General features: G+C 42.7%; 1 protein-coding gene across 2 annotated transcripts in view; it reads left to right on the forward strand.

Annotated features, from left to right (window-relative positions):
• Positions 1-13172, forward strand: part of GFPT1 (glutamine--fructose-6-phosphate transaminase 1) — a 41048-nt gene that overhangs the window by 21323 nt on the left and 6553 nt on the right. The window contains exons 4-13 of one of the 2 annotated variants that reach the window (XM_075858533.1): positions 5687-5812; positions 6994-7052; positions 8077-8211; positions 8845-8906; positions 9004-9083; positions 9646-9699; positions 11081-11186; positions 11729-11892; positions 12520-12615; positions 12853-12950. In XM_075858533.1, coding sequence (XP_075714648.1) covers positions 5687-5812; positions 6994-7052; positions 8077-8211; positions 8845-8906; positions 9004-9083; positions 9646-9699; positions 11081-11186; positions 11729-11892; positions 12520-12615; positions 12853-12950 — 980 coding nt within the window. The remainder of the gene's footprint in view (positions 1-5686; positions 5813-6993; positions 7053-8076; positions 8212-8844; positions 8907-9003; positions 9084-9645; positions 9700-11080; positions 11187-11728; positions 11893-12519; positions 12616-12852; positions 12951-13172) is intronic. The other variant, XM_075858535.1, reaches the window with a different exon arrangement.

The raw sequence follows: 13172 nt of genomic DNA on the forward strand, positions 1-13172 counted from the left end.
ATACACCCCATAAATTGTAATGTGGGTTCTCCCGGGTACGGCAATACCCTACATGTGGCTGTTATTAGCTGCCTGGGCACACGACAGGGCTCAGAAGGGAAGGACCACCATTTAGCCTACTGGAGCTTTTCTGGTGCTAAGTCATGTAGGCAGAACCCCTGAGGTACCAGTACAGTTGAAACCCCCGAGAAGTGACCCCATTTTAAAAACTACACCCCTTAAGACATTCATCTAGTGGTGTAGTGAGCATTTTGACCCCACAGTTATTGTGTAAAAGGTAATGCGCAGCAGATGGTGCAAAGTGAGATTTGCAATTTCCTATGCATATATGCCATTTCAGTGTCTGATATATTGTGCCCAGCATGTGCCACTGGAGACATACACCCCATAAATTGTAATGTGGGTTCTCCCGGGTACGGCAATACCCTACATGTGGCTGTTATTAGCTGCCTGGGCACACGACAGGGCTCAGAAGGGAAGGACCACCATTTAGCCTACTGGAGCTTTTCTGGTGCTAAGTCATGTAGGCAGAACCCCTGAGGTACCAGTACAGTTGAAACCCCCGAGAAGTGACCCCATTTTAAAAACTACACCCCTTAAGACATTCATCTAGTGGTGTAGTGAGCATTTTGACCCCACAGTTATTGTGTAAAAGGTAATGCGCAGCAGATGGTGCAAAGTGAGATTTGCAATTTCCTATGCATATATGCCATTTCAGTGTCTGATATATTGTGCCCAGCATGTGCCACTGGAGACATACACCCCATAAATTGTAATGTGGGTTCTCCCGGGTACGGCAATACCCTACATGTGGCTGTTATTAGCTGCCTGGGCACACGACAGGGCTCAGAAGGGAAGGACCACCATTTAGCCTACTGGAGCTTTTCTGGTGCTAAGTCATGTAGGCAGAACCCCTGAGGTACCAGTACAGTTGAAACCCCCGAGAAGTGAACCCATTTTAAAAACTACACCCCTTAAGACATTCATCTAGAGTGTAGTGAGCATTTTGACCCAACAGTTATTGTGTAAAAGGTAATGCGCAGTAGATGGTGCAAAGTGAGATTTGCAATTTCCTATACATATATGCCATTTCAGTGTCCGATATATTGTGCCCAGCATGTGCCACCGGAGACATACACCCCATAAATTGTAATGTGGGTTCTCCCGGGTACGGCAATACCCTACATGTGGCTGTTATTTGCTGCTTGGGCACATGGCAGGGCTCAAAAGGGAAAGATGAGGGGGATAAGCTGTGCGGAGTGCATCAGGGTAAATTAAAAATCAAGGGATGTATGGTACATTTTAAAACAATCTTTCATACAGAGCCCTGGTTTTTCGGGACACGTGTCGCATTGGTATGTTGTGTCCTTCCTTATCCCCCTCTTATAGCACACTTTGCACCTCTTTTGACTTTTTCCCTTCTTGCCAGTTTGGGGAACTTCTCCTGGAAAGTGTTGCCCTGGTACGATGCGTGTGGCCTCGCTTCCAGAAGTACTGGGTGCCCCTCCTTCCTGGTCGCCAAAAATTAGGTTCTTTATAACCACCTCTTGAAATTCCAGGAAAGTTCCCCTCTGGCCTGCACATCGACGTAGCACGTACGCATTGTACAATGCCATCTGTATGATGTGCACGGCCAGCTTCTTATACCACACCCTCGATTTCCGCGTAGCGCTGTAGGGCTTCAGGACTTGATCTGACAAGTCCACCCCTCCCATGTACCTATTGTAGTCCAGGATGCAATCTGGTTTGGGGGTCTCTGTACTGGTACCTCGTACAGGTACATGGGTACTGGTGTGGCCATGTATTGTTGTCAATACAAGGACATCTCTCTTGTCCTTGTACTTGACACACAATATGTTGCTACTAGAATGTGCCCTGCTCTCACCCCTTCTGAGTGTTTGCCCAAGCAGTGTTTTAGGGAGGCCTCTAAGATTTTTTCTAGCAGTGCCGCATGCCGCAGTCCTTCTGGAAGCGAGGCACTTGAAGAGCGGGACGCTGGTATAAAAATTATCCAGGTAGAGGTGGTAACCCTGGTCCAGCAGTGGGTGCACCAAATCCCACACAATTTTTGCGTTAATTCCCAGTAAGGGGGGGCATTCTGGGGGCTGAATACTGCTGTCCTTCCCTTCATATATCCTGAATTTATATGTATACCCTGATGCACTCTCGCACAGCTTATACAACTTCACGCCATACCTTGCCCTCTTACTTGGCAGGTATTGGCGGAATTGAAGCCTCCCTTTAAAATGTACCAGGGACTCATCAATGGAAATACACTTCTCGGGGGTGTATGCTTGGGCAAACCGGGCACTGAAATGGTCTAATAGGGGTCTCAGTTTATATAAACGGTCAAAACTGGGGTCATCTCGGGGTGGGCACTGCTCATTATCGGCATAATGTAGGAAGCGAAGTATTGCCTCATAACGCATCCTGGACATGGCCATACGGTACATCGGGGTGTGGTATAGGATGTCCGTGCTCCAGTAGGTCCTAATGGATGGCTTTTTTAGAAGCCCCATGTTCAAGAGCAGTCCCCAGAACTTGCCCAACTCTGCTGCGTTTACAGGAGTCCACCTCTGGGATTGGGCATAAAATGAGTTGGGGTTCTTGGTGATATACTGTTGGGCATATAAATTAGTCTGGGTGACCATTAGCTCTATAAAGTTATCAGTGAAGAAGAACTTGAAAAAGTCCATCTCACTGAACCCTGCCGTGTTAAATTTGATGCCTGGGCTGCCCGTGTACTCAGGGATTTGGGGTTCATAATGGTCTGGTGTGGGCGTCCAAATGGGGTCACTTCGCTCAGGGGTATCACTTGTTGTGGGGTCACTTCTCTCAGGGATTTCTACTATGGTGGTGGTCCTGGGGCGTCTCCTAGGGGGTCCCTCCTCTTCATCGCTGGATGAGGAGGTAGACAAATAAAATAGTGTATCGCCATCCGACGAGTCTGTGTCGGAGGCCAGAAATGCATACGCCTCTTCAGCAGTAAATGTCCGTTGGGACATGCTTGTTGTGCGAAGACAAAATTTATATACTGCAAAAAAATAAATCCCTAACTGGGAGCAATAGGATAGCACAACTAGCACAAATGTGTGTTTTGTTTTTAGAGAGCAAGTGGACTTCCCTGACACTAAAGCTAACTAGGGCGAGGGTTCCTAACACTAAACCTAACTAAATTTTATGTGGACTTCCCTAACGCTAAACCTAACTACGGCGACGATTCCCTGACACTAAACCTATCTAGATTATTTCAAGCTTCCCTGACACTAAACCTAACTACGGTGACGGGTGCCTGACACTAAACCTATCTAATTATTCCGAGCTTCCCTGACGCTAAACCTAACTACGGTGATGGATCCCTAACGCTAAGCCTATCTACGGTGACCGATTCCTGACGCTAAATTCCCTGACACTATACCTAACTACGCTTTTTGACGGTTCCCTGACACTAACTAACCCTAATACTAAACTAACCAGTTAAATTTTCAAAATTGGCTAAACTAACTATTTTTTTTTGTTTCTTTTTTTTCTTTTTATATTTTTTTTTTTGTTTTATGTTTTATATAGAAAAAAATGAAAAAAAAATCCCCAGGGACCAAGAAATGTGGTCCTGAAGACTGAAAAGTGGTCAGTGATAGGAGATCACTGACCAAAAAACGTGGGTAGAACTCAAAGAGGAAGGGAACAGGAGTGGGTAGTGGATGGGGTGGTGGGAAGCAAAAAAAACGTTGTTTTAGAAACTTTTTTTCACTTTTTTTCACTTCTTTTCTCTCTGACTCTCTGCTCACAACCGATCTCAACGCCTCGCTAACTCCAACAGGGCGTTCAGGGCGGTTGCAGCAGGATGTGAGGTCAGAGAGAGGAAGTGACGAGAATGATCGCTGCTATTGGCTAGTTACTCACTGACTAGCCAATAGCGGCGATCGGCGAGGCGGGACCATAGTAAATGGTCCCGGCCCATTATGCTGTGATAGCATGCTGTCAGAAACAGCAGCTATCACAGCTCAGGAACGCCGGGCTCGAGCACTGCTGTGCTGAATGAGACCGATCGCTGCTATTGGCTAGTTACTCACTGACTAGCCAATAGCGGCGATCGGCGAGGCGGGACCATAGTAAATGGTCCCGTCCCATTATGCCGTGATAGCCTGCTGTCAGAAACAGCAGCTATCACAGCGCATGAACGCGCCGGGCGCGCGCACCGCTGTTCTAACTGCAAGACGTACTATTACGGCATGGAGCGCGAACGATAGAGCTGCCATGACGTAATAGTACGTCAAGGAGCGGGAAGGGGTTAAAGGGTTACAAGCCTGGGTCGGATGCACTGTAGTCTGCATACGTGGAGCCTCCTTAATGGACGTAAGATGGCGAGGGTTGTGTTGTCTCTTAATGACGTGAAACCTAACACGTTTGCTGGGCCCGAGGCCTGTGCCAGATATTTGTTTTCCAATAAAAACAGTTTGAGGAAAATGTCATTTATCCACGTTGCTTTCCCTAGCACCCCTGCTGCTCCAGCCCCCCACACTAAAGCTTAGGGCCTGCCAGAGGATTTCATAATGGAATAAAGCATTTAAGTAAGTCCAAATCTATGGAGAATCCCAGGAAATTGAACCTAGACAGGGTAAATAACACAACGTCACCATCCCATCATTTTGTCTTTTAAATCTGTTTCTGTTTCCACATGATAATCCAGCTTTGCTCTAGCTTAATTCCTTTTTATAGAGCATTTTCCCAGAAAAAAACGAAGAACCAATAAATCCTTGACTTTTCCTCCTACGTCAAACAAACATAAATACTAGTCGGCCATTTCTGTCCCTGGGAAAGCTGAGTGACAAGATGGCGGCTATTACAGCAGTAAAGGTTCTGTATCCTCTCGGCATATTTGTATCCCTGCATTAATAAGGTGTTTAGGAAAGCTGGGTGATGGTCCTTGTGGGAGATGCCATGGTGAGCCTTTGGTGGTCACCCAGCTTTCCCTAAATCGGCTGTACCTAGCAAACGGCAGTGTAAAATAATTTGCCATGTGAGCGATTTGCTATAACTGCAGATTAATGTTTCTGAATTGGAAGTAATTACGAGCCTTGGATGTGGGTATTTTACAAGGACTACTTCTCCTCCCTCTTTTTCTTTAGCCATAATGTAACATTACCCCCCTGTGCTGGGAGAGGAATTTTCTGTTAGAAAATGTTAACACATGAACGAATCCCCCCCCACACTAAGGGTAACCTATACTTAACCCCCCTTTCCTGTCTTCTGTTCTCCGTTCTAACCCCCCCGACTCAAGGGAGATGAAAATGGCAAATCCTTTCGGTGTGTTAAATTAAAAACATTCCCTGTTCACTAACATGGGGAGAAATAAAAAACTGTATTAGGGGGGGCTTAACCTCTATAAAGAATAAGACAATGGAATTGCCTAAATAGCCATCCCATGTAATCTTATTGGAAATTCTGGCTTTAGTAATAGTACCAATCTTATAACATCTTGGCTACACTAAGATCTCCCAATAATTATTATAGGGAGTGTCTTTATAGTGGCTCTATGGGTGGAGCCTTAATTTAAGGCTATCCTTGACGAGTGGGTATAAGCCAAGCCACAACATGGTACTTGTACTGTATAGTCATGTCGCTGAAATTTGCCAGCTTACTGATTTTATTCTCTCGTTTCAATTATTTTTCTATTTTTCTACAGGGCAGGAAGACCTGGATTTAGATATCGAATTTGAGATTCACTTGGGAATTGCACACACCCGTTGGGCCACTCATGGAGAACCCAGCCCTACAAACAGTCACCCACAACGCTCTGACAAAAGCAATGGTATGTAATTTATGCATTTTTTAATGGTCATACAAATTTGCGATATATAAAGTTCTTTATTAATGATTTGTTAAGCTGGGTACAGATGGTAAGATTCCACTCTGCTATGTAACATGTTCAGGTATTTGTCATAATTGACGAGCTTATTAGGAAAATACATCTGATACAAGTTTTAAAGTAATAGACATGGTGAAAATTGTTTCCTATTCCTGCAAATATATAGTTTTGGGATATTTTTGGCCAAACGTTGTTAAAATGCTATTGTAGTATTATTTATTATTTCAACATCAATGATAATTCTGCTGGTTGCTATTGAAAACTGTCAGCAAGCTTGTTGACAGACACACCCATAGCAGCTTAGCTCCTATAATGTAGTTGGAGGATTCATTTTCCTTTATATCACATCACTGTTTTAGTGCCCGATATAAAACTACACTTCCAATGCAAACTCTGTGCAGACATTGATCAAGCCAGAAATGTTGGGTGATTTCAGCTCTGAGGTCTGCAGGATTGTGAATGCCGCTATAAACTATAATACAGACTGTAATTCTGGGTCAGCTCAAGAATATACACTAGCAAAATATAATAAAGATAACTTGCTAAAAAAGTTTTTTATTCGCGACACATTTAAAGCAACGTTTTTACAAAGTTTACTCCATTTTGTATGCAGATTAATTATTTAACTGATGTTCAGAGGTAGATCTAAACTTTTGTCCTATTGTCCCATACATTTTCTGAACAATGCAACAGAGAAACTCATTGGTCGGGACTGTTCATTTTACTACTATAAATGATATGTAATGTATTATGACCCATGCATAGTTGATGTATACTATATAGATGTCTGTCACGTGTGTAGTTTACACCAGGTCTGAGGTAATAATGTTTAGGGATTTATTGTTTCCAGTCATGCTACTTTCCCTCTCCCGTGTTTCCTGGCATCAATTACATGACATGCCTCTCGGTAGGGGTTAACAGATGTGAAGAAGTGTTCTGTGTGTAACATCAGGATTTTCCTCTGGTACATGAAATGAGCGGTAACGGTTTACATTAACATAAATATACTGATTTGTATGTACCTCACATGTGGCCTCCAGATTTCTGCTCGTTCAGATCATTCATCATGGAGTGTTTTCTCTAGCGGCAGGAAATGACGTCATGATTCTCCCCCTTCTTTCTAGAGTTCATCGTTATTCACAATGGCATCATCACAAACTATAAGGACCTGAAGAAGTTTTTGGTGAGTGGGTCTGTTTAAGGACCAGCTGGCTCCAAGCATCCCTTATACCATTGAAAGTCCATATTAACATTTACACGCCTGGCGTTCCACTTTAATTTAATGTTTGACCTTATTTAATGAGATTTCTATAGAGAGGTTTATCAATAGGAAAAAGTAGAGTCGTTGCCCATAGAAACCAATTAGAGACCACCCTTCATTTTACAGAGGTCCTCTGGAAAAGTGAAACTGCAGTTGCAATGGGCAACTTACTTCACTTTTCCTTTTGTGATAAATTTCCCCTATAGAGTTGGTCTGAGTAAAAACCTCCTATATGATCTTAAGGGTCACTTTTGGAAAACTGATATCAGTGAAGTGCTTAAATAGCTATTCCACAAGTTTAGTGTTATGAAGATTGAACGTTTACACGCAAATGCAGTCTTCAAAATAAGCATCCCCCGTTGCTGGCCCCTGAGTCTATTCTGTTTACAGAACAGCATACATTGTCTGCAAACATCGGCTGTTTGATGGCAGCCTGTGAAGCTGTGGAGAGTTAAATTCCTTACATATTATACATGTATACATAGCAGACACATGTGAGCAGGGTATGTAATGTTTTCTATACAGGCCATCAGTGGCGGTAATTATGCGGGTGCCCCTGGGCAGGCCCGTGACTGTCTGGCGTTTTATACCTAGGGTAGAGGGCGGTGTAAGTAACTTCTAATCGCTCCCACTCCAGGCAGCCACACATTTGTTCCCACTTCTGGAGGAGGAGCATCGATGACGTTACGTGTGCACACTGCCATTGGCAATCGGAAACGTCAGTAATTGTATGCTATCCAATCAGAATTGCTGATATGTGAATCAATTTAGGTTTTATTTAGATTAATTGCACAGCCCCCTTATAAAGGATTTACTCTTTCTTCAGTATAATAAAGTGGAATCTCTGCTAATCTTTTCATTGATGCATACATTGTATCGGCATGTACTATATCTAAAATTATAATTTTTTTTTTTTTTTTTTTTTTTTTTTTAAATTGTTTTGCAGGAGAGCAAGGGCTACGAGTTTGAGTCCGAAACTGACACAGAAACAATTGCCAAACTTGCAAAGTATATGTATGACAATCGGGAAAATGATGGCATCAGCTTTGCCACCCTTGTAGAGCGAGTCATCCAGCAGCTGGTGAGCATAACCCTCCACCCCTATTCACTAAATTCTGGAAACATATTGCTTTTGCGGTAAATGTTAACCATTATTTGCCCTTTTCTGTTGAGTTGTTAATGGCTGTATATAGCAGTTTGTAAAGCTGGCCATACATGAGAGAAAAGTTCGGAAAATGCTGCAATTTTCAGCAGGATCGGCCAACTACCTATCGTGTAATGGGGCCATCCAACTGACCGCTGACAATTGAAAAAGGGATTGGGCATTGTCGATTTTTCCCAATGAAGATAAGCCCCTACCAGATCCTGTGGCTGCAGCTGGTCCATGTTTATGGCTGGTTTTATTATCATCTGTTCAGGGAAAGCTGGGTGGCAGTCATTAGGGCCAACGTTGCAACTACTACAGGGGTCGTCATTCAGCTTTTTCTTTCTTTTTTTTTTTTAAAGAAAAACAACCTAATCTCTGAAATGATTTGTACCGCTTGCAAATTAGGGCATAGGGAGATTTGCCATTTAGGACTCTGCGAAAGCTGAATGACACCTGTAATGAAGCTCATATCTGCTGAATAGAGTGAATAGAGTTTTTAATAATTTGATAAAGGGCGAAACCAAGTATTTCCGTTGTATAACCATGTTGCTCCTGCTTTATCAACAGGAAGGTGCCTTTGCTCTGGTATTTAAGAGTGTTCATTATCCCGGCCAGGCTATTGGCACCAGGTAACCTTGTGTTTTTTTTAATAAAGTATAATTGTATAATAGGTCTATTTGTCATGCAGATATAATTTTAATGCTAATCCTGTCATTGCCTTTATAGGAGGGGTAGCCCACTTTTGATGGGTATACGGAGCGAACACAAGCTGTCCACTGATCACATCCCAATCCTGTACCGCTCAGGTAATTATACATTGCTGTGCCAGCCTATGCGGGTACTTCCAGCCTTGGCACTATTTACTTCAGTACAGGAACTGTGCAGCCTTGGCACTAATAACCTGGGATATGAACTTCCTTTATAGGCACCATTGTAAAAATGTCTGCCTCCAGAAGTGTCCTCAAAGCAATACTTCTTCCTTTTTGATTTAACAAGCAGTCCTGCCCCCGGCTTAACATGTCTAGATATTGCTTCCTATGTTTCTTTTATAAAGTAGGAGATGATTGAAGTGTGCTTGGCTTGGTGTGATTGGGGGAGGGGAATGAATAAATGGTAATTATCCGCATTACTTATTTATTGTTCTTAATTGAAACCCTATATACTGCAGTCCGGTTATAATTATCATTGTAACGCATATTACCGTCTGTCAGTCTGCTCCTGTCGTGTGTTTAGTTGGCTGTGCATACCCAGGTGACCTTGGCCGGTGTATGTGACATATGCATTTCAGAGTACTGCAATGCATGGTTTGCCGGTGTCTTTGATGTTTTGTCTGATTCGTGCTGTCGCATTTCTCATTGTCATTTTCAGTGTCGCAAAGCATCGATTATCCTCTAGAAGGAACAGCCATTGTAATCGATGAAGGTGCCCGTCCAGCCTCGTATTACATTATATACCTACTCTTAGAAAGAGACTATATTCATATTATTGGTTTCTGGTACTGTTCTCCAAGCAGGTCAATCTGTGTGCCATCCAGTCATAAATAATATATCACTATATACAATATAGGCCTGCTGGCCTCCCCGATTGAAGAATTTGAATAAACCTTACGTTTTAAAAGATTCATCATAATATCTTTACTCTGCTTATTTCTTATCTATTTGATTGCAGATACAATACTTTAAAATACCAGAGGATAGATATTTGATGCCTTGAGCAGAGTAAAATTTTACTTCTGCTTTGGGCAATTCCCTTTTTGTACACTAGGTGGTGCTCTTTCCACACACATTGAGTCAAAAACTCTGTCATTTGCAATAATTGCCCCTATAGATCCCAGTTTTTTTTTCTCTCCGCTGCTTACAGAAAAGTGACTTCCTCTTGATGCGCTTCATCAGAAAGAAAGTAAAGATCTGAAGTGGTGTCATTGACTCATGGTTTCTAGACAAAGAATATAGTTGGTGGCACACTGCTGGGCTTTCTAGTACAGGAGGGACATCATAGTAAAGACTCTGCCCTCACATTCGAGGAAACCGTACCAGAACAAAAAAATAAATAATGATCCTTACCTTTTCTATCCGTCTCGGGCATGTAAAATCAGGTTATGTTTTCTTCTTTTTTCTTACATTTCAGGGTATTTTTGCATTTGCCAAATTAATGAAAGACCTATTTATGGGGAACTAATCACATGCTATGAACTACAAGCTTTTATAACCCCGCCATTTCTTATGATGTGGAATTGGCTTGGCAGTTATGCTTAAACCGCTTGGCATCCAGCTGGTACATTGTGGGTATAGTTAAAAAAAAAAAAAAAAAAAATTCTGCTGACCCTCCGAGGGGCTTGTATCCATGTACGGGATGCTGCCCAACCAAATTATATATAGTTTTTTAAAAAAAAAATTTGCGTTGACAAAATGGTATAATGGATACCTAACCTGAGAGCCAATGGGAACTACTAGCGAATATAAACGTTCATTCCTGTAGTTGTGTTAATATAAATATCGGTTCATTGTAATTCTTCACGCATTTAATGCCATTGGCCCTTTTATAGAAATGGCAGCTTAATCTACAGCTCTACTAGTACCAGGCTGCCAGCACTATACCCTATGTACCAGTCTCGGGTAGAAGCCTTTACCACAGCATAACTTGAATGCTGGAATGCTTTCAGTAACACTCTCTTCTTTTTTTCTGCTACAAGCTGCATTTTCTCCAGTTGGGCTGAAATTTCAGACTAAGGATTCTTTTTGCCCTTCTATTCCAACCTTCATCTACAGACACTAACATAAAAAAAAACTTTTGACTTTTGCAGGCTTAGAAAAGAAAGGAAACTGCCCCCTGGCCAGAGTGGACAGCACAACCTGCCTGTTCCCCGTGGAGGAGAAAGCTGTGGAATATTACTTTGCCTCAGATGCCAGGTTAGACAAGGGTAACAGAAGGGGCTCGCTCAGTCTGTCAGTGGTATCATATAGGATGCCATCACGTTACTTATTTTGGCTGCTTATACACTGTGTAGTCTGTGCACCCCACAATTAGGCTGGGTTCACACGAGCATGTTACATCCCTTAAAGGATGCTTGTAAGGGACTCCTAGCATCGCCCATAACTATGATGCTAGGAGCCCGGCTCCCTGCAGTGTGTTCGGTCCGGGACTTGCGGCCGAAATACGTCCATTACGGACGTAACATGCTCGTGTGGACCCAGCCTTAGGAAGCTGCATTTTGTCACATTTGCCATGCATTTGTATCGACCAATGCCGTCATCCATAGGACCACTATGGTCACGTGTAATATCATCCTAACTGCACCTGATATTTGGATCTCATCCGATATAGATTTATCTTTGTGGATCCCTGCATTATATGGTTCGATGTTAAAAATTACCCTGCTGGCATCTTTGATAATGTTGGGTAAGGGCATTGTTTTGAGTGAAATAAACCCACACAATGCTTTGTTTTGCAGTGCTGTCATTGAACACACTAACCGAGTGATCTACCTGGAAGATGATGATGTGGCTGCTGTTGTGGATGGACGTCTATCTATCCACCGCATCAAGAGAAGTGCAGGAGATCACCCAGCACGTGCCATTCAGACCCTTCAGATGGAGCTGCAACAAATCATGAAGGGTAAGTGTCAGGCAGGCTGTGCTGTGCGGTTCTCCTACCGATGGCTTGACTGTCTGCATTTGCAATAGAGGCGCCCTTTGAAGACTTTTCTTTGGAACACATGAAACTCATATAGTTCAGAATGTGCGTTTTTTTATGGTCCAAATGTTTATATTGACACTGTTTGCTTCCGGCTATTGAGCACTTACACCTAAAGGTTAACAATACCAGAGTGAATACTGGTTACATCATTCTCTAGAATTGTATAGAACTAGTATAAGTAAGATGGTCATAGAAGAATTGCGAAGAGAGTCACCTCAAAAGGGGAGTGTCTTAAAGGGCACTCTTGAAATATGCTGGGGAGGGTCTGATTGGGCGAGGTAGGAAGATTCAAGAATGAGGTGCAGCATAATGGGGTGTGATGTCAAAGGCTATAAGACATACAGAGAATAGGAGAGACTACTTAGTGTGGGAGGACATCCAGGTGTTAGTTTATAGGTCAGGAGGAGCTATTCGTGACTTTGCAGGTGAGTTGCAGGACGGATGAATGAATGTAGTTGTGGCTTGTAAGATAAAAGTCCTTCTGCTGTTTTCCACTCTCGTAAGATCATGACTACCTCTGGTTTACATTCTCTCTATTATTGGCAGGCAACTTCAGCTCCTTCATGCAGAAAGAAATCTTTGAGCAGCCGGAGTCTGTAGTCAACACCATGAGGGGACGAGTGAACTTTGATGACTTAACAGGTGATTGTTTTCGGAGATCAGGGTTTACATAGGCCCCATATGTGTTTGTAACTGATCGTCAAAGCACTATATAAAAGAGAAAATACGGTTTCTAAGCCATTATCCTAATCTTGGTGACTTCTTCAATTATGTGAGGGATTTTAATGTGCTCCTCACTGTCTGTTACATATAGATACGGAACGCACTGTTAAGTATCCTGTCTAAAACCCATGTGCAATATTATTCTTGTTTCTACAGTGACTTTAGGAGGTTTGAAGGATCACCTTAAAGAAATTCAGAGATGCCGGCGACTAATCCTCATTGCTTGTGGGACTAGTTACCATGCTGCAGTGGCTGTGAGTATTATGGGTCATTATGTTTCATCCGCTAAACAACTACTTTTATTTTATTATTGTCAACAATCTTAAAAGGCAAGTCATTGTAGAAATGTTAATTAATGAATTGGAAATCATCTTGACAAGGATGTAGGTAGGAGAGGGGGCTAGTGGGGTCAGGTGAAAAGACCACAAACCACTGTCAGGGTATTTGGATGAAGTGCAAGTGAAGGAAAGCCTAGG

This window comes from Rhinoderma darwinii, chromosome 3 (assembly GCF_050947455.1).
Source record: "Rhinoderma darwinii isolate aRhiDar2 chromosome 3, aRhiDar2.hap1, whole genome shotgun sequence".
In the NCBI taxonomy this organism is placed as follows: Eukaryota; Metazoa; Chordata; class Amphibia; order Anura; family Rhinodermatidae; genus Rhinoderma; species Rhinoderma darwinii.